Consider the following 22,027-nt stretch of genomic DNA (forward strand, 5'->3'; position numbering starts at 1 on the left):
TTCATTTGGTTTATAAATAAGTATGTTGATAAACCATTAGGAACACTCCAAACCTAACTATAGACAAAATAGTCCCTAACCATTTGGAAAGATTCATGTTGAGATTTTATTGTACAGTCTGTTTGAGATATTTCCTTCCATTCCAGTCCTCCTTTGCCAACAACAGCAAGTAGATGGCATATAGAGTTCCTTTTAACTCTCAATTTGCAAATGAAAGATCTGTGATGATTAACACACTCACTTGTCACCATGGCCTCAAATCAAGGAGACTAGTCCTAAAATAAGACCTTTTTTGGGGGCAAGTTAACAGGAGGGGGGAGAGTTGCGTGTTGATGCACCAAATGTGAATGATTAGTCTGTAATGCAATGCCGATGCTAATTTTTAAGAAGAAAGGGAAAGGGAAGCAGCGTAGCAGAATATATGAAGAGAAATGTCGCATGAGGAATTGGAGCTAGATGTGAATCAGAAGTGAGTTCTGCCTGCCCTCAGTGACCTGGCCTTATAACCACCAATCAAGGTTTCCTTTTGGCCCTGGGCAATTTCCAAGCAACCCTCATGAAATAGTTATACGTGTAAGAAACGTTAAGCCCAAATTGAGAAGGGCAATACTAATATCTTAAGAGTGAGGGTGTGATGTTATCCCCAGTGCCATGTGGACATGAGATTGAAACTTACGACAAGCATTCTCTCAGGGAGCATATTGTTACCATTCCACCAGTGAGCAGCTGACATGGTGACGGGTACAGCAGTAGTAGAAACTTCTCCAACATGTTATCCCAAAGTTACTGAATATTGGAGTTATTATTTTTTTTTTAAAAATTGAGTATCTTCCAGTCTTGATTCTTTAATAAGAAGCCATTCCACAGCTCCAGGAGTTCTGAAGTGAACACAGCTCAGCTGGTAGCCCCTCACCCCCAGCCTGCCAGAGTCTGTGCAAGTGAAACCTAGGAGTCTGTCTTACCTGTAATCTGACTCTGTCCTTGTGGATTAAAAGGACTTGGTGCAGAGTTCAGGGAGGGCCGTGAGTTCTGAGGCGGGACACCTACTCTCATACTGGGATGAGGAATGCGCCCTAAATCACTGAGGCGGTCAGAGAACAAACTAGGTTTAGAGTCATCAAGCTTCTGTCTGTGCCCTGGAAACAGCAAATCATAAAATAAAAGCATATTAATTAGCTGAACAATTGACCATGCTAAATAGATATGTGAACATACATAGTGGGGAGGAGGGGAGGGGGTGTTTAAACTAAGGAATTAGCAATACTGATATTTATTAGCATGATGTGTTGATATAATGCCCTCCATTTTAAGTTGCTTTATAAGCATCATCTGGTGGCAAACACGCTTAGTCCTGTCGTACAGATGAGGAATGAGGGCCCCAAAGGGTGACCAGAAACCTAGCTTCTGGAGAGAGACCACGACACTATAGCTTAAGAATAATTCTCAAGGTGTCTTCTCTAGACCCCAGGGCAATGAGGGGAAGAGTGACTGCCTGGGGATACATTTGCTTGTTTGTTTTCATGAAGGAGGAAACCTCCTTTGGCAGTTCAGAGTTCTTGTCTAATGCCCCAGAACTGAGGCAGAAATAGAGAAGGGAAACTTCCGCGATGACAAGAGTGACTTTTTCCTTTTCTTTTATTTATTTATTTTGGTTCACACCCAATGGTGCTCAGGGCTTACTCCTGGCTCTGTGCTCAGAGATTTTTCCTGGCAATCCTCAGGGAACCGTATGGGTTGTCAGGTTTCAATCCCAGGTCATCCATATGTAAGGCAAGAACCCCGCCCACCTTACTGTCTCTTCAATTCCTATCTTTTTTTTTTCAATGGTACATCTTAGAGACATTTTTTTCTGAAAAATTAAACCTCAAAACTAGAAGCCCTTAAGATGAAAATAAAACAGAAATAGAGGTAATAAATCTGGATGTTTTGTAATAGGTCAAAGCTTGAATGCATATAACACACTGCCAGAGCAGAGTAAAGTGTTTTTTTTTTTAAATCTAGCACCGTGCATTTATAAAATATGCTTAAAAATGCCTTTGGGTCCAAAATGTGACCTTGAGAATACACTACTTAAATAAAATGAAACAAAACAAAAAACTTTGTCACTTGTCCTCTGAAATCTACAATCAAACTCTATGTATTAAATAAATAATCCAATTAAGATATAACCAACATACCAAGACACTTTTTAAGTCATCAAGTCATCCTTAGCAAAGAATACAGTAGTGTCTTGCTGCAAGGGTAACAGAAACAACCTGAATCTGAGTGACGTCAATTAAGTATAAATCTAATGAGGAGATAGTAATGTGAACATATATAGAAATAGGAATATACTGGGAATTCCTTTTATATCTAGACTGGATATCAGTGATACCCTTAGTGTTTTGCATCAACATTTTAAAACAGATATTAAAGTGATGACTGGAATGAGAATTTGCTCTTTGAAAACAAATTCAGGGAAATTATTATCCACAGAAGATTATTATCCATAAAATAAAAATTAACAAGCCTCCCTTTAAAAAAGATTATTAAAAACCTTCAAGAATTGGAAAGTATATTCTATGGGTAGTGAAAACACCTCATCTTTCCTTTAGTACAGGACAAGCAGGGTGTAGGAGCATAGGGTTAAGTTTAACATTAGAATTTCCCAACTATAAGCTGTCTTCATAAGACAAATTCCTTATTTTATTTGCCCCAAAATGTATTTTCCTGTCTCCTTTTTCATTGCCTACCCAGCCCAAAGAAAACAGACAGGAAGCCAAGACTGGGTAATATGAGTGCAGCTGTCTCCAAAGCCAAACATGCTCTAACTAGTCCCATTAACTGAAATGCACCCACTACTCTATTTCCTGCCAGTCTAAGTTTGGGGAGCATGTGCTCTAATAGAGGAACTAAGACTAGGAGAAAAATGAACAGGAGAAACTAGGGAAACTCATTTGCTGATGGTCATTTCCTCCACCATTTGTGAGTTTTTATCCAGTTTATAAATATATTATAGACCTCTTATAGGACTTGTAAGGTTATCTAAAACAACTCCTAGACCCTGAAAAATAAGGTGCTCATAGATGAAGTGACTAAGGCCAACAGAAGTAAAAACAATTAGCTCGTCATACTCAGCTGTTCACTGCCTTGGCCTGCACTACTACCCGGTTCTAACTAATCCTAGTTGACTAAGCTTTCCATTCATCATGTGGCACCATCAATGTTGGCCATCTTCCCTTGCTCTCTCAGCTGTGAGGGATGACTGAAAACATCCAGAAGGACAGAGTAAGATGCCTAAACACTCAGTCCAAGAGATGACGTGCCAAGACTGGTTGTCAATGCAAGCAAAATCAGTAGCAAGCATTCAATGACAATGTAAGTAGTTCACCTATCATACTAAAGCAACTTCCGTCAATATTTCTTACTGGGTCTATCTAGCCTGACAATTAGGAACTATACAATCATTGTCACAGATCCATGGATTCTGTTCCACATTACCCTCCCCCCCAAAAAAAAAATACTGCAGTGGTGTTGATTCAGCTGTAAACATTAACAAGAAAGCTTATGGAATAGTCCCTGGAAGTTATTTTTTTAATAGGCCATATTTTTGGAATGGCATATTCCCTGAGGGCTATGAGGAAGGCTACATGATGCTGCATAGTTCCTTTATACACTAGGACTTTATGTGGGCCATGGGTCACAAGAAAATTTAATAAGTTTCCCTCTGCTTTCTACAGCCTTTTCATTAGGTTTTCATAAAGACCGTATGAGATATGAGCTCAGTGTGTGGATGTGTGAGTAAGTTTTCATTTTCTCTTAGTACAGCGCTTTGGGGAATATTAGGAGGCTGTAAGTAAGAATGAAGAACTTGGAGCAGCACTAATAATGGAAACCTTTAAGAGCAGGTGAAAATTTTAAAGCCTCAATGACATTTTGGGAAATCATCTTCAAAAATGAATTAGCAGATAGATATCCTGGAGTAATTTAGGAAATATCTATTGGTGAACATATACAACAAGTATGTGCATTTTTCCTGATAGCTGTCTGATCCTTCATAGCTACTGATACAACCACAACAAAATTCTTACAGTAGGAAAGCCTTGAAGATTCTTCATCTTTCACTCATGACAAATATCCTCTGCCACTAAACCACATCAGGGTAACACTTGAATGATAAGCTAAAAGAGCATGTACTTACATCTTCTGCAACCCAAGCAACTCCTTCAGAAAAAGAGAACATAGAACACAAAGGACATATTGAGGTAAATTAAGATCAGAACATTCTGTATGGCCCAGGGAAAACTGGACCTTATTCAAAAGCCAAAGTGTGGCTCTTCCAAGCAAGAGAGAAAGAATAAAAGACACTCACTATCTGATGATGAATGATGATGAATGAGAAATTAGTCTTCTGATGGTAAACAAAATGCAGGTGAATAAAAAGGCTGATTGAAAGGCTGTATACTAGAAACATATAAATGCTAGAAACCAATGTTACATAAATTTTTAAAAGCAGATTTTTAAAAAAGACTGAGAGACCTTGTGTTCCATTTAAGACTACATAAAATATTGGTCCTTATGAGCTCTTCTCCAGCTGCACTTTCTTCCCTGGAGTTGTCAATTTTCTGCCCTATCTGGATAGGAAAGCCCTTTGAAAGAGAAGAATATCCAGGCTCCACATCAGGCCAATCTGTCAAAATCTCTGTAAGTGTGTCAGTCATTTTTAAAAAGCTCACCAAATGATCCAATGTGCAACAAAAGTTAAGAATTAACACCTGTCATGCCCTAGGATTTCATCATGCTCTCAGTATAACCTATTCACACTGTGACCCACCCACATTTCAGGGGACTCTTGGCCTCCTCCTTGGATTCCAAGTCTTTGTGTGTGACTGTACCCCAGGATGTCTCAAGAGAGAATTCTTGGGGAAAAAAATAGATATTACAGTGGGTAAGGTACTTGCCTTGCATGCAAATGGCCCAGATTCGATCCCTGAAACTTTATAAGTTTCCCCCAAGCCCACCAGGAGTGATCCCTGAGTACAGAGCCAGGACTAAGTGCTGAGCACAGCTGGGTGGGGTGCTCTTACCACAAACAACAGGACAGGGGGAGAGAGAGAGAAAGAGAGAGAGAGAGAATGAGAGAGAGAGAATTCTCAACTCTTCTACTAATACAAAAGCCTTATTCCTCCCTGAGAGTCCCCATCTCAGTACATGACACCGCCATTCAGTCACTGATGCCAAATCAGATATTTTCCTTGATTTATCTTACCCTTACTCCCCATATTCCATCTGTGATCGGGTCTTCTCAATTTCATTGCAAACCCATTTAATTCACTCATTTCTACCAACCCAACCCATGGTCATTTCCCCATTGTGCCTCTCTAAGTCCCTTTTAGTTTCCGGGCCAGGAACCTTTCCATGACACTGGCCAGGACTGCTGGTAGACCTGCTTCTTCCCATTCCTGGGAGCTCAGCATGACACTGCCTCCCATGAAAGCCTCAGCCTGCCTACTCTATCCAGAGTACATTCCCTTCCTCTGAAGGAGGCCCTCTGTTTATTTCCTTTATGGTATTATCACCATCTGTAATTATCTTGTGTATCTATTTGTCTGCCCTGCTAGATTTTAGGTCCATGAGAGTGAGTGTCATCTTATTTACAGTTGTATCCTCAATACTCATTTGCTACCTACCATACAGTAAAGTTCAATAAATATTTATGAAACGAATAAATGCTATCCTATTCTAGATAAATGCTTTGGTTGAGAAAAGATATTTTTCTGGTCCAGGATATCAGTACATAATAATACTTCTCCCTCCCCCCAAAAATCTATCCTAATTAGTATTTCTCATAAATCTATGCTCTTTGGTTATTTGGTAACCAGTAAATTTATAGCAAAGCCTGTCATTTGACACAAGCTTTTACTGGAGCTTCCTAAGAAACTTCCCTGAAGGAAGTTCATTTAAGTGAAAGCCTTCTTCCCTTCTGAAAAAGACACATTTGTTTTTGCTTTACTCTTAAAACATGATTGCAAGGCACTTGGAATCACAGAACTGAAAAAGGTCACTAAAAATCATTTGAACCCTTAATCTCAAAGCAATGTTCTGTTTAAATGTCCCGAAGTTCCTGCAAGGGGACAAGACGTGCCCAAAGCCACACAGTTAGTGGCAGACTAGAACTCGGGCTTCCTGATTGCTGGTCCAATTCTCTTTCCCCTCCCATCACCAACCAGTTTGTTTTAGATTTCAACAGTGCAACGGCAGTCATTCAGGGGAAATTATAGCCCAAAGTAAATTTTAAGGGGGGAAAAAGTGTTTTTCAGAATAGATTTCTTTCAAAAAGCCCAGTGAGACACTCTTTGGTTGAATATGGCTTTTGTTGCAGTAAATTCAGAAGCACAAGAAGAAAGCACGATCCAAAGGTCACTGCACTGACACATCCTTTGAGCAAAAGCACATAAGGGACTGTTAAATCACTAAGCAACAGCCCAACTAATTGTCTCATCTTCTCCTACCCGGCTCTGTTAGAAGATATGGAACCTACTAAAGAGTGAAAGAAAGCTGGTAATGCTGCCATTTAAAAATTCTGCTAGGAATAACCAGTTAAGCACTGAGCCAGGAGTAGCCCCTCAACTCCAAGTGTGGCCCAGCTGTCCCAAGCAAAAATAGATAGACAAATTGACTAATTTTAAATTATGTTATAAAAACATAGCTTCATGTGTTTGAGATATTAGAGGAACCCTAACACATTGCAACACAACCATTTTTGGGGGGGCAGGGGCCACACCCAGCTGTGCACAAAGCTCACTCCTGTCTCTGAGCTCAGGGATCACTCCTGTGGGGCATCAGGGGGAAATTTGGGGTACAAGATTGACCCAGTCAATCACATGCAAGGCAAGCACCTCGTTTGCACTATTTCTCCAGCTAAGATGCCTTAGGGCGTCTGCCTTGCACACAGCCAACATGGCCAACCCGAGTTCGATTCCTCCACCCCTCTTGGAGAGCCCGGCAAGCTACCGAGAGTATCTCGCCCGCACGGCAGAGCCTGGCAAGCTCCTCGTGACGTATTCGATATGCCAGACACAGTAACAACAAAGTCTCCAATGGAGACGTTACTGGGCCCGCTCAAGCAAATCGATGAACAACGGGAGGGCCTTTGAAAAAGATGCCTTAGCATCTTAATTTGAATTTACTGCATCCATCACCCAAAGGCATTAAATCCTTTCTATGTTTCTGAATTTTAGGAAACACACCACAAAAATGAGCAAGGATTAAACACACTATTTTGCATAAATGACTCCATTTTGTGCAAGTATAAAATGACATTGAGATGTGTTACTGTCAGCTGAAGAAACAGATCACAGGCTGAGTGCATGCTTTGCACTCAGGAAGCTAAGATTCGATTCTTAGCATCGCATGGTCCCCTGAGTAGCTCCAGGAGCATCCCCCAAGCACATATCTGGGAGCAGCCCCTGAGCACTTCTGGGTGTGGCCCCAAAACAAAACAGACACAAAGATTTGTTATCATTTGTAGACAAAAGAGACCTGTGACTAATATTTAACATTACAGTCATCAGGCCATGAAATAGGACAGCAAGCAGTCTTGATGATTTCCACTTTACATTGACATGTTTTATTCTTTTGCCGTAGTTATACCTCTGAAATAGTCTCAGGAGCTCCTATGCCTTCAGATTCCTTAAATCAAAATATAAAATTAAAAAAAATTCTCAGCACATTGTATGACTGAAACCCAATCATAAACAACTTTGTAACTGTATCTCATGATGATTCACTTTTTAAAAAATCTCAATAAATAAGACCCTCTTTTTTAAAAAAAAATTTTATTCATTTATTTTTTAATTGAATCACAGTGAGATACATGCTACAAAGTTGTTCATGATTGGATTTTAGTTATATAATGTTCCAACCCCTATCCCTTCACTAGTGTACATTTCCCACCACCAATGTCCTCAATTTCCCCTCCTGCCCCCGCCCCTATGGCAGGCACTTTTCTTCTCTCTCTCTCCCTTTCTCTCTGTCATCCCCACCCCTCTCTCTCTCTTTCCTTTTGTGCATTATGGTTTGCAATACAGATACTGAAAGTAAAACCATTTAAAAAGAAAAGAAAAAGAATCTGATATTGGATCACAAAAACTCTGAATCTGGTACATAAATGACTAAAATAACTTGCCTCTGTGATGTGATCTGTTTTGCCAGTTATCATAAAAGTTGGTGGAGGGACTAGGAAGATGGCACATGCCTTGCATGCACAAAAACCTGAGTTCAATCCCTGCATCACTTGGCCACCCTACTTCTGGGGTAGTCCCCAACATCCCTCCCCAAAATGCCATGTTAAACTGTCTGATTCAGCTGGCCAAGTACTATGGGCCAGTGTCCAACCCGGAGCTGCTGAATAACTTTGGAGAGCAAGGTGGACCCCTATCAGAACCTCAGAGTCTAAGATTCTATCTGCAACATGACGCCCGGAACAGACAGAGCACACCTTGTGGTCAGCAGCACAAATGCTCCTGCAAGTGCATCTTCCAAACTCGGGCACCTTTCCTGAAATGCATCTCATGCTGAACTCTCTAAAACAGCACGAGGGAGGTCCTTCAGCTGCTCACTAGAACATGGTGATGGGAAGGTCATCTTTTCCCAGCAATTTTCTAAGTTGGTTATAAAACACCACTTCTTTATTAGGTACAACTTATACTCGAAATATCGTGAAAACACAATTTTAAAGGGAAACAAACAGCATGAAAAGGACACCTGCAATAAAACGACCAACAGAACTGTTTCTTTTCTCGGGTCAGGAAGTCCAGCTAGAGTGTACTGGGAATAGACATGTGAGCCTCACTAGAATTGTAAAGAGGAATTGAGGGGAAATGCACGCTTTAACGCCCTTGCCCTTCCGTAGTTCACAAGGAAGGAAAGGGCAAACCAATAAAATAAAGTAAAAAGATGAGGGGAGGGGGTCATTAAATGCAATCACCATAAAAACAAATAAATACAATTATTTTTTAATGTGACAGTTTAGGACTCACAAGGTGGCTTGGTTTCCCAGATTTGAGCCCCAGGATGGCATGGCATCAGAATACTGCCAGGTGTGACCCTGAGCATTGTAAGGCTTGAACACTGTCAGGAGTGGGTCCCCAAAATGGTATGGTTTAGGAATCAGTTAGGAAATATGACTATAGACTATTTCAAAAATATTAAAGGGTTGTGTCCTTTGTACTTGTGTAAAAGCTTGTCCTTTAGGGGAGAGCGGAGCAATAGTACAATGAATAGGGTGTCTAATCCAGATTTGGTCCTTGGAATCCCATATGGTCCTCACAAGTCCACCAGGAATAATCCCTGAGTGAGAGCCAGGAATAAGCTCTGAGCAACATCAAATGTGGGCCCCCCTCAGAAAAATTAGGGGACCACACCCAACAGTTTTTGAGGGCTACTCCTGGCTCTAAGCTCAGGGGTTGTTCCCGGTACGTGGTGCTTGGGGAACAGGGTTTAAACCCAGGCCTCCATCACTGTAGCCTGGTGAGCTCTCTCCAAGACTTGTCCTTATTTCTTAGAAGGACAAGCTAATTTATTCTACTTAGGGGTTTAAGCATCATATTTGCTTTACAATGTTTCAGCAAAATAACAGATGAAGCAAATATGGCACAATGTCACTAGTCTAAACTAAGGTGATTAGGATACTGGTTCTCATTCAATATAACTTCTAATATATTTAAATATTTTTAGTAAAAAATATTTCAAAATGTTATCAAAAGAGGGGGGAGGAAATAATTTTGGCTAAAAGAAAAGAAGAAACACCGTGGTGCAACCTGTAAAGGAATCTGCCCTTAAAGACCGATCTTTATAAGTCTCTTATAAAGAGATCTCTTATAAAGAGATCTTTGTAAGTCTCTTTATAAGTCTCTGACTAAGGAAACTGCTTCTTCAGCCCTGGGTGAGCCTCCTTGGACACACATGATTCCCTAGAGGAGAAAAGTGATGGGAGAGGCAGTGGCTAATTTGTGCTGTCACCAAGTATGTGATAGAATGAGAGTGTCCCAGGGCTATAGGCCTTAAGCCCCAGGACATAACCATCCCCCAAGTCTGTGACATGACCTTGGGACAAAAAAGGAGAGATGTATGGGTAGGCCTCTTCAGATTGACTGCATTTCAGAGTAATAGTAATAGTCATTCAGAGTAATTATAGAGTAATATAACACGTGACAGGGACAAATGGAGACATTACTGGGCCCGCTTGAGCGAATTGAAGAACAATGAGGTGATAGTCATAGTGATTGTGATAATACAGTAATATCATCACGGTCCTCCCATTGTTCATCGATTTGCTCAAGCGGGCCCAGTAACATCTCCATCATGAGACTTGTTATTACTGTGTTTGGCATATCGAATACATCACGGGTAGCTTGCCAGGCTCTGCCGTGCGGGCGAGATACTCTCGGTAGCTTGCCGGGCTCTCCGAGAGGGGCGGAGGAATCGAACTCGGGTTGACCATGTTGACCGCTTGTAAGGCAAATGCCCTACCGCTGTGCTATTGCTCCAGCCCAATATAGTAATATATTCAGAGTAATATAGTCAAGAGTTCTGATCAGAACAGCGACAGAACAGCTATTTCATAGCAGTTGGGGAAAGGGTAGCTGGGGAAAGAAGGTAGGGAGGTGAGGACTTAGGTTCTCCTCTACCCTGAAATTGGTATACGAAAGCATGGTTGAAGGGAGGCATTAGGTCAATTCAATTTCAAATGCGAATTTTTCTACTGAGGGGGTGTCTTAGTGTATTTTAGAGACTTCAGTTTAGATTACACGAAGTCAAGAGTTCTAAAATAAGTCATACAAAGGTTCAGATCCAAATACTTGATAGCTGTGAAGATTCTATATTAGAATCCTGGGGCTGGAGAGATGTGTACAGCAAATCTCCAGCACTACATATGATCTCCCCAACCCCTCCAGGAGAAAGCACTGAGCACAGAGTTAGGAGCAATCCCTGAGCACTGCTGGGTGTGGCCCCAAGCAAAACTAAAATAAAAACAATCAAATTAGAAATCTTAATTTTGGGCATTTCTGTACAATTTTTACATTTAGGTCAAAATGTAAATGCCAATGAGAAAGTGAAACTTCTCTGTCAGCATTCAGATGACTACTTTTCACTGGAGAATTGTGGAAACCTAAAATTCAAAGACCTATAACCTTGGGTCTTATAATATTTGGTCAAGATCTTCACCTATCCCTTATGCCCCAACATACACATACCAGCACTCCTATAAACAGTTCCAACCAAGTCTGCCTCCAGTGCAGTGGGAGAAGGCAGTCAAGAAAGAGAAGGGACCACTAAGTCAAGGATAGTTGGAGTGATGGCTCGGGAGAGAGATGTGTGCTGAAAGTAGACAAAGGACCAAACATGATGGCCTCTCAGTATCTGTATTGCAAACCATAAAGTCCAAAAGTAGAGAGAAAGTAAAAAGGAAAGTGCTTGCCACAAGGCAAAGGGTGAGGTGGGGTGGGGGTGATGGGAGGGACACTGGGGACATTGGTGGCAGGAAATGTACTCTAAAGGAGGGATGGGTGTTTGACCATTGTATGACTGAAATTCATGAAAGCCCTGTCATTGTATCTCATGGTGATTCAATTAAAAAATTAATTAAAATCACCTTCAGTACTAAAACACTCAAAAATAAAAAATAAAAAAATAAACAGTTCCAACCAACTCTTCCTCTATTGTCCTTAGTTTCATTAATGGCATGTTTCTCTAGTCTCCTCAGATGAAATTCCAACTTAGGAATCTTTGCCACCTGCCTAGTCTAAACCCTACCATCCAGTCAAATCCTGCCCTATAGTTTGTACAGAAATAACACTATCTTCCATTGCATTCGAATTGCTCCTAACCTCTCAGCAAAACAGCAGTCTGACATATTTGAAAGGGCACTGACTAATTTGTATAATCATTGGAAGGAATCAGTGAAGTTCTCGAGGCCCCCCAGTGATGAAGTGTTAACCTGCAAATTTTCTAAAGCCCATTCAAGCCCTGAAAGCCGAACAGTCATGTTACTCAACTGCTCAAAAACTTTGAATTGTCTCAAACTGTCTGTCCCATTAAATAGAGCCCCCTGAGCCCAACCAACAAGTGACCTGGAAAATATAGTGAAGTGTGCATGTGGGGTATTCCCTAGGGTTACAATTCTCCAGCTCCTGGCCTGTGTTCTACTCCCACCGGGTGACCCACAGTTCTTCTGGGAATCGCTGTGCCTTTACACTAGCTGTCACCTTCACTTAGAACACCCTTACTCCCATCATCTCTGTTAAACCAAATCCCTTCCCAGTCCAAACATGGTCCTTCTATCGTTCTGCTCTTTGCTGAATGATATGAATGGCCATGGTGATCCTTCTGATTTCTATCTTGGCCAGGAAAGAGCAGCTACAGCTGCATTATTTTTTTTGTCTACTACATGTGGTTATACTTAAGTGAGGGAATAGGTATTCAGTAAGAATTAACTTACTCTGAACTGACATAAAAAATATTTATACAAAGTTTCAAACGCTATTATATTAGAATCTCCTGAACTTGGCCATGAAGGATGGCTGTCGTTGTCTTCATGTCTAGCACTTAGAGCCTTGGACACAGATGGCACACAACAAAAGCTGGTTGGATTAATAAGTAAGAATAGGGGTAAATTTAGAATTCTCTCCCCCTTTTCAGCAGTGAAGGACTGAGAAGAGGGAAGAAAAAAGAGATGGTTATTGGGAAACATTTCCCACAGTAAAAACTGATGAGTCTATAATCTTTGCTGGGAAAGGCTGCTGAGTCATCTTTTTTCCTAGGAGTAAGCTGTCTGGTTCATGTCAAAAACTATTTCTGGACGAAAACAATGAAATCCACTAAGAAACTGCCTTTATGTTTATGGCCTTGGGCCCCTCTGAGCCACTGGAAATCAACAGCCCAGAGCTGTGAGGGTCCTGGCGCTCGGGACAGTGCTGAGAGGAGACAGTTTGGGAACAATGTGAGTGTGTGACTTCAAGAAAGAGGACCACAGAGCATAAACAAATCTCCTTCCAGCAGATTCTTCTCTGATGGCATCTCAAAAATGAACTAGCGGGGCTTCTCTTAAGGGCCCTTCTTAATATATATAAACCAATTTCTTGGGGGAATAAAATATCATCACACTACAGAATATCTTCCAGAGCCCCTTTTTAGCCCTTGAGCAGAATCAGGCATGTAGATTCAGTTTATCAAGAAGAAAGAGAGGAAGAATGATTTCACTTAAGAGAAGTCTAAAGCCTTCTAGTCTCTTGGGTAAAAACATAATTATGGGAAGAAAAACATAATCTACTCAAGAGATATAATTACATTGTTAAGCCATAGACTCCATAGAAATATTCTAGGAACTCCAGTTCATCAAAAAGAATGTTAAGAGCTGAATTTGCTTTCTTTTAATAAGAAAGGGCACCAGTTTAAAAGAGCAGCTAAAAAGCTTGCTTTCCCAAACTCATGTGTCGTCATTTTTAAAAACAGCTAGATGTATGTACTGAAATGCTGTCTCATTCAAAATTTAGGTTTCTAAAGGTGAAGGAACTTGAGACATCTTTCAATAAACATAGAAATGAAAGAAATAGGGATTATTAATTTGCATGTATATAAATGCAAGTTCTTTTATATCTTTTAGACTTTAAATGGTGACAAATTATGATGATCGAAGAATAAGTGTCTGCGGAGCGAAAGAGCTAGGAGGCTATGCCATTATCAGTGACACACCAGGGAACAAATTCTAATAAATATGTGCTTAGAGTATAATCCCTTTTCTTGAAATAATAGATTCAAAACACTTAGGACATCTAAAGAGTTACTTACGAGAGGTAAGAAGAAGAAAGAATTTTTAAAAGTTAAAGATCAGATGAAAGCAAAATGAAAACATACCAAGGGAGAAGTAATACTTTTTGCAGGCAGAGAAAACAGAGAAACTTCCCCTTAGTCCCTCTCTTCTGGGTCCTTTACACCTATAATCTAATGTGCTTCTTCCAAATTCTATGATCCTTTCTAGTTCCAACACTGCTATATTTGTTTCCGAGGGATGCTTCTTTTCTTCTATTCTCCCCATCAACGTCAAACTATATGAATGAGAACTTTTCAGGGGCAGAAGAGAATTTAGGGGCTGGAGCGATAGCACAGTGGGTAGGGCGTTTGCCTTGCACGTAGCCTACATGGCCAACACAGGTTCGATTCCCAGCACCCCATATGGTCCCCTGAGCACGGCCAGGAGCAATTCCTGAGTGCATGAGCCAGGAGTAACCCCTGAGCATCGCCGGGTGTGACCCAAAAAGCAAAAAAAAAAAAATGAATGACACCAGACAGAGTTTTCCCTTCTAGAAAAATATTATGACATGCCTGAAATCAGGAGAGTAAGCAGTGACCATGGAGTTAGTCCCTGACCTGCCTCTCAGGTCTCTTTTTTCATATATCAGACTTTCAGTCAAGGGGGAAAGTGAAGGGAAACAGAACAAGAAAGAACAGAGTGAGGAAAAGCAAGATGCTCTCAGTTGAGAAACTTTATTTCATTATACCCAGTCTTTCCAACTCTGTTTATCACAACACATCTTCTAATTGCAACCCAAGACCTAGAACCATCTTGGGCCATCTAAAACTGCAAATCTTCCTCCAGATTCTGGGAAAAGAACAAAAAGATGTCTGTCTCTCTGTCTACACTTTGCATACAAAATTTAGTCAAACTTCAGCATTTTCATTCTGAAATCATGTCCTTGCCTCCGCCTCCTATACTGTGTTCACACTCACCCTGGTTCTTTGTGTTACTTGCACTGACATAGACCCTACTAAGAGATGTAAAGATAGTTTTTCATGGTAACGTTTTGAGGGATAAAATAGTAGTTCCCATAGCTGAACAAAAAGCATCACTGTTTATTTGCCAATAATCCAGCTCAACATGGACAGCATTATTCTTCAAAGAGTCTAGTGACAACTAGCCTACAGACTGTCACGCAATTCCTGGGCTCTGGCTGGGTTTTCTTAGCATGCAATCTTCTCTGTTTCTCTTTCATTATGATGGTCTTGTGCCTATGCTGTGTGACTGGTGTGGGGCTGGGGTGCAGTGTTAACCAAGAAAAAAACACGACATAGAAGTAATTAAAAGTGCAAAGGGCTCCTCTCTTGACATTTACTGCTGCAAAAGCAGCAGATCACTTTCAATTTTCCCATTTCTGTTAACAGGAAGAAAATGTTAAAAAGTAATAACCAAGGAAAAATCAGCCAGCTCCCACAGCCTGCTCTTGCTGTGCTGAATGGCAGTGAAGATCATAGAGGAAGAAAAAAATGGGGGTCGGGGGAGGGATAGATAAAAAGGGTATGGGGACTTCTTGCTTCAACTGGACCTAGTCCAGCTGGCATGAAGAGGTGGTTTTCCCAACGCCTGCAAAACCTGATTACTTTTTTAAAGGAATGAAGAAGAAGGAGATGTAAACACAGCCATTAAAATAGATTTAAGGTACTTAGTTTTAATCTAGTCTAAGGCCTCTCCAATTGTCTGCCGCGTTGCAGTTCTCTGCTTGCTAGACATGACTCTGGTGCATGTTGTCAGCCAATGTTGTCAGCTGAGTTCTGTGGTTACCCTCTCAGGTCAGGCATGGAAGGAACAGCAGCTTAAGCAGTAATGGATGGATGTCTATTACATTCTGGGTCTCTCAATCGATTCTGGTTTGCTTTTATGACATTAAAGGACTGTGGTGTTTATATCTACACAACAGGTCTTAAACAGATGGTTGAAACATGATTAAACAGGAGATATCTTTGAAATAACCCCTCTAATAAAATTCAGATGGATAAGGAAGTGAAAAATGCTATCAAATATACACATATATGTGTTGTATACATATATGAGAATCATTCCTAACTGAGCTGAAAGAGTAACATAAACTCCAAGTTGCAAGTTCGATGCAAAGAATTCCTTCCCCTCGTATATCAGCATCCTTTTCCAGCAGTCCAGCATTTATTTATGCACCTACCTATCCATTTACCTTTCCTTAACACTGTTGCACAATTTACTTTCGTCTTGATAGACAGATAATTGCCTTATTCAGCCAAGTGTAATGAAGGGAGTCTATTGTGCTAATCCCTTCTGCTTATCTTCCCTGAACCCTGAATAAGGAACTGAAAAATACCTCTTTATTCCAAAACTACTGAAGTTTACTCACATTCAGATCTGCTAAAGTGTTCTTACATTCCTCTCTGTCACTAAAGGTGCCAAGTATTTTGAGTAGGATCAAGTTATTGTTATATAAAAGAAAATCTAAAGAAGCGGGAAATGAAGCTAGAGAGCACATTTTACCCCATTTTTTTCAAAACCTAGCAGACTAGAGAAGCACTCTTTTTTTTCAAGCCAAAGGAAGCAGATTGATGCTCGTCACCATCACTACCCCCATTTAAAAATACATTGAGAGACACAGTAAGTAAAATTTAAATCTTGCTTTTCAAAAGCAAGTGTTAACATTTTGTGGATTCTTATCTCATGGATCCAAGCTGAATTGTTTTGGTGAAATATTTTTCTTTACTTCATGTGAAATGTAAAAGGTAAAGGTAAAGGTAAAGGCCCTCCCGTTGATCGTCGATTTGCTCGAGCGGGCCCAGTAACGTCTCCATTGGAGACTTTGTTGTTACTGTGTCTGGCATATCGAATACTCTCGGTAGCTTGCCAGGCTCTCCGAGAGGGGCGGAGGAATCGAACTCGGGTCGGCCATGTTGGCCGCTTGTAAGGCGAACGCCCTACCCGCTGTGCTATCACTCCAGCCCCTTGAAATGTAAAAATATCTCTATATCTCTTTTGGAGGCCAGAAATGTAGATCAGTGGTTAAAAAGCAGTCTTCAGATTTTGAGGCCTGGAATTCAATCTCCAACATGCCCCAAACCATGTCTATATATACACAGATGATGTACCTACTTTCTAGTCTATGTTCACATATAAGTGAACAAGAAGAATAACTTAATCAAATGCCCAGTGAGATCACTACTATGACTTTTATGTTGTTTTCCAGGTAACCAGGAGTGCTGTTCCTACAAGGTCCACTAGGATTTATACATGATTTGCCCGAAGACACTACAATCCTTCAGTCCACTAAATACCTTTCCCTGCAGAATGGAGTTCTTAACCTTCAGCCTTAATTAGATGTCCCTGTTCTATTTCAAAATAACACAACTCAAGAATCTGTGGAGCTCACTAAAAAAGAAGTATGCAAATCTGAAAAAATGAAAAACCAAGAAAAAAGCATCATCTTTTGAATCTTTCTCTTCTGTGTCCTATCTTTTTTGTGGGAATTTCAACTGTTTATAGAAATAATATTTTCTCTGCCCTAAAAACAGACCCTGAGATATCACAGTAGTTTTCTGTCTAATAGAACTGATTATTCTACAACATGTAGTAAGAAAAGTAACATATGACTGAAAGTCTGGACATACGAGTTTGACCACTAAGTTGTGAACTTCACAGGTTCAAAATTTTTCCTTCTTTAAAATCACAGACTGTCTAATTTCCAATTCTAACAAATCAACAATGTGAATTCACCAACTGTCACTACTGTCTCTCTGCATGCACATACCTTCATGCATACAATTAGTGAGCTTAATGGAACAGTTTAAAGAACTAATTATAAAGAAGAACCCCAGACTTAAACCTTGGTTTGACTATATGGGAAGCAAAAAAACCTGGAAATCTATACCTAGCTTTGCTGCTAACTTTGTGATGAAGCTTCGGGGCAAATAATCTATCATCTCTATGACTCAACTTCTTCCTATGACTCAACTTCCTCATCAAAGTATCTGCATGTCACTGGGATAAACTGTAATAGATATAAAACTATTATGAAAATATATTATTCATTTATCAACTCAAATTTCCTAAGCACATATAATATGTGTAATGAAGCATGCTCAAGAAAGAGAGTCACTGTATACCGGTGGAGAAGAAGGCATCATTAAAGCTGATTATTATAGCAATGTGATAAATAGCGTAACTAGAGTGAAATATGCAACTGAAAGGAACCAAATAAAAAGTCTTTAACTTACCAATACAATCATGAATAACCTTAAAGGATGAGTAGAACTGAGTCAAAGAACAAAAAGAAGAAAAACATTCCAAGCAGAAGAACAGCAGGTACAAATATACAAAGTTGTTCTTTTTTTTTTTTTTTTTGCGGGGGGTGGTTAAAGTGAAGCAATTTGGCATGGTTGGAACTCAGCCATAGTTGTGGGTGGCAGGCAGTTAGGCAGGCTAGATACTGAAGGGCCTTGTCCACTATGCCACAAAGTCTAAACTTCATCCTGTAAATAACACGGAATCACTGAGGTATTTTAAGCAAGCGTATGCCACGAGCTGATTTACAGTCTAGAATGACCATTTTACTAGAGAAAACAAATCCAGAAAGAATGTAGTCAAGAGCATAAAATCAGGGTTTTTTTAAAAAAAAAAAATGTTTTTACAAAAGATCAAAGCAGTAGTATCGGCGCTACTTGGGCACTTGCCTTGTATGTGGCCAACCCAGGTTCTATCCCGGCATCCCATATGGTCCCCTGGGCACTGCCAGAAGTAATTCCGGAGTGTAGAGTCAGGGCTAACCTCTGAGCAACACTAGGTGTAACTCCCACCCCACTCTCCCACCCGCCTCCAAAAAAAAAAAAACAGAAAATTAATTTTACTTAAGACCCTGGGAACTAAATACTGAGAATGGAAAGTAAACTAAATCCGGCTAATAGGTATTAGGGAATGTATCTGATACATAAAACCCAGATACACACAATGAAACAGTGGAATAAGTAAGACAGAGAGGATATGTCTCTGGCTTCTGGTTGGGTTGTGAAAAGAAACTATGGAGCACTCAAAACTGTAAAACAGAGAGCTCGTATTTGATTGAAAAAGTTTCACTAAAAAATCCAAAAGACATGTGGGGCACTGTGGCTCAAGGGATATCTTCAGGAGAAGAAGAAATACCCAGAAAGAAAGCGAGGTATATGAGTCTCAGCTTCAGAAAAGATCGAGATACATTTTCACTAGTCACCGGAACTTGAAACTTATTGGTGTAAATGGCACAGTCATTTGAGTTCTGAGTGGATAAAGTGACTAATAATGTTCCTTAGAATCACACACACTTAAGGGCAAAGCAAGCAAGAAGAGCTAGGAAAGTGATGTAGGAAGGAAGAAAGGGAAGTGAGTATGGTGTCATGGTGGGCAGCCAAGGAATAGACAGCCCTCATCCTCTCCTTTGTTTTTACAAAGGATCAAAATTGTAGTATAGTGAGTAGGTAATTTAGTGCCTCGGGCTCTTGCTTTGCTTGCAGCCTGGACAGGTCCCATTCTGGGTGAAACATGCCACAGAGTAGATAAAGCAGCTGCTCTTATGCTGCACTGAGGCCCTTCAAAGGCAGGAGGACATCTCCTTTGCTTGATTCAGAGTCCAGAGACAAGATAAGTCAGCCACAAAGGTAAAAAACAAGTACCGCTCCTTCACTCATTCTCTTCCTCACCAAACTCACCAACACCAAGGGCAGCACATTCCTATGACCTTCAAAAATCTATCTCCAGCCTCAACTTCTCCTACAATTCATATCTCGGTTCTTCCTGGATAACTTTCTAATAAGTGTGCACACTATCTCCTGCATTCAGTCTGGGTCATACTATTTTGAACTAAGTACCTGGCCTAAAATCCCTTTCAACCAGCCCTCCATAGCAACCAGCCCTTTCCAGCCAAGTCATAAGTAAGATCTGCAGCTCTGTGTTGATCATTGGTATAGGTCTGAGTCTGCAAAATGTATTCTGGCTTCCTAGTGCTTAAGAGCAGCTGACTGGCTAAAGAAACTTTGGTACATCTACACAATGAAATACTATGCAGCTGCTAGAAAACATGAAGTCATGAAATTTGCATATAAGTGCATGCTAAGTGAAATCAGTCAGAAAGAGAGGGACAGCATAGAAGGACTTCACTCATTTGTGGAATATAAAGTAACATAATGGAAGACTAACACCCAAGGATAGTAGAGATAAGGACCAAGAGGATTGTTCCACGACTTGGAAGCTGGCCTCACATGCTGGGGGAAAAGGCAGCTCAGATAGAGAAGGGACCACCAAGTAAAGAATGCTTGGAGGACCCGCTTGGGATGGGAGATGTGTGCTGAAAGTAGACTATAGACTGAACACGATGGCCACTTAATACCTGCATTGCAGACCACAACACCCTAAAGGAGAGAATAAAAGGAAATGTGCCTGCCACAGTTGGGGGGTGGAGGGGCAAAGGGGGGAAGGATACTGGGAACATTGGTGGTGGAGAATGGGCACTGGTGGAGGGATGGGTACTCGGTCATTGTATGACTGAAACCTAAGCACGGAAGTTTTTAAGTCTGTAACTGTATCTCCCGGTGATTCATTAAAAATTTAAAAATTTTAAAAATGTATTCTGGCTAAACACTGCATTGACAATGTTGGGATCAGTGACAGCATCAAAGATGTGGGAGACATTTGACCCAGCAATACCACTCCTGGGAATATATCCCAGAGAGGCAAAAATGTATAGTTGAAGTGACATCTGCACTTGTTTGTTCATTGCAGCACTGTTTACAACAGCCAGAAACTGGAAGAAACCAGAGTGCCCAAGAACAGAGGACTGGTTAAAGAAACTTTGGTACATCTACACAATGGAGTACTATGTAGCTGTTAGAAAAGATGAAGTCATGAAATTTACAAAGAAGTGGTACAACATGGAAAATATCATGCTAAGTGAAATGAGTCAGAAAGAGAGGGATAGACATAGAAAGATTGCATTCATCTGGGGGATATAAAGTAACAAAGTATGAGATTAATACCCAAGAATAGCTGAGATCAGCACCAGGACGATCACTCCATAACTTAGAGGCCAGCCGGGTATCCTAGAGGAAAGGGCAGTTCAAATAGAGAAGGGAGCACCAAATAAAGGATGTTTGGAGGATCCTCCCAGGAGGGGAGATGCATGTCGAAAGTAGACTATGGACTGAACATGTTTGCCACTCAATGCCTCTTTTGCAGACCACAACACCCAAAAGGAGAGAGAGAACACAGGGGATTGCCCTGCCACAGAGACAGGGGGGATGGGGGGGATGGGGGTGGGAGGGATATTATCCATGGTGGTGGAAAATGGGCACTGGTGGAGGGATGGGTATCTGATCATTGTATAGTTGAAACCAAAGCACAAAAAATTGTAAATCTACAACTGTAAAAATAAAATAAAATAAAGGGAAAAAAAAGATGTGGGAGAGCAAAATAAAATATGAAGAAAAGGCAAAAATCTCTAAAATTAACTATCTTGCCAGCATATCTTCTAAGAGAAGTTCCTTCCTGACTCCCACAGGGCAATCTATTTGATCACTTCCTATCCTACCATTGGCATTCCAATCAGCTTCAGAGAAATACAGAAACCAAATAAACTCAATCTTCTCCATCCCCCTATTCCACTCTCCATGTCCATCAGAAAGTAACAAACCCTGAAGAATGTATATGGTAAAGGAAGAAAAGAATTCTGTTATGGATGGAGATATGGCAGGGAGCCAATGGAAATAGCAGGAGTGATATTATTTATACAGCCACAACTTGACTAATAAATGCATATGAAAAGACTTTGGAAAGAAAACATGAGCCACCACTAAATACACCTAAAGATTTCCAGTTTTTCTTTTTGCCTCTCTGAAAAAAATGAACATCAGAGGTTACAGAGTTTGCTAAAGTCTAAAACAATTTAAAACAATTTTGAATTTCTCTGAAAGAGGGTGGGGGTGGGGGATACGAGTACCACATCTGCTAATTTTGTAATAAACCTTCCATTAGCTCAACTTTAGGTCCTAAACTAGTCTTTATTTTCATGTTCTCATTCACAGTATAAATCTATATCCCTTAATAAGTATCTGGAAACAAACTTCAATATATATTTTTAAAGTTAATTCAATGGCCTGACCTACTCTGTTTGACTGAGTACAGTTAAAATATCGCAAAAACAATACACTGTTAGAATTCTCATATTTCTAAAGA

The 22,027-nt window shown here is 40.4% G+C and overlaps 1 protein-coding gene across 3 annotated transcripts in view; it reads right to left on the reverse strand.

The window, feature by feature from the left end:
* The window catches only part of RUNX2 (RUNX family transcription factor 2), a 150,155-nt gene that overhangs the window by 61,719 nt on the left and 66,409 nt on the right, over positions 1 to 22,027 (reverse strand). For 2 of the 3 annotated variants that reach the window (XM_056125940.1, XM_056125939.1), the window contains exon 4: positions 963 to 1,136. The exons of the other annotated variant lie outside the window; for it this stretch is intronic. In XM_056125940.1, coding sequence (XP_055981915.1) covers positions 963 to 1,136 — 174 coding nt within the window. The remainder of the gene's footprint in view (positions 1 to 962; positions 1,137 to 22,027) is intronic. 3 annotated transcript variants of the gene reach the window in all.

The sequence above is a fragment of the Sorex fumeus genome, unplaced genomic scaffold (genome assembly GCF_029834395.1).
Source record: "Sorex fumeus unplaced genomic scaffold, SorFum_2.1 ptg000061l, whole genome shotgun sequence".
Classification (NCBI taxonomy): Eukaryota; Metazoa; Chordata; class Mammalia; order Eulipotyphla; family Soricidae; genus Sorex; species Sorex fumeus.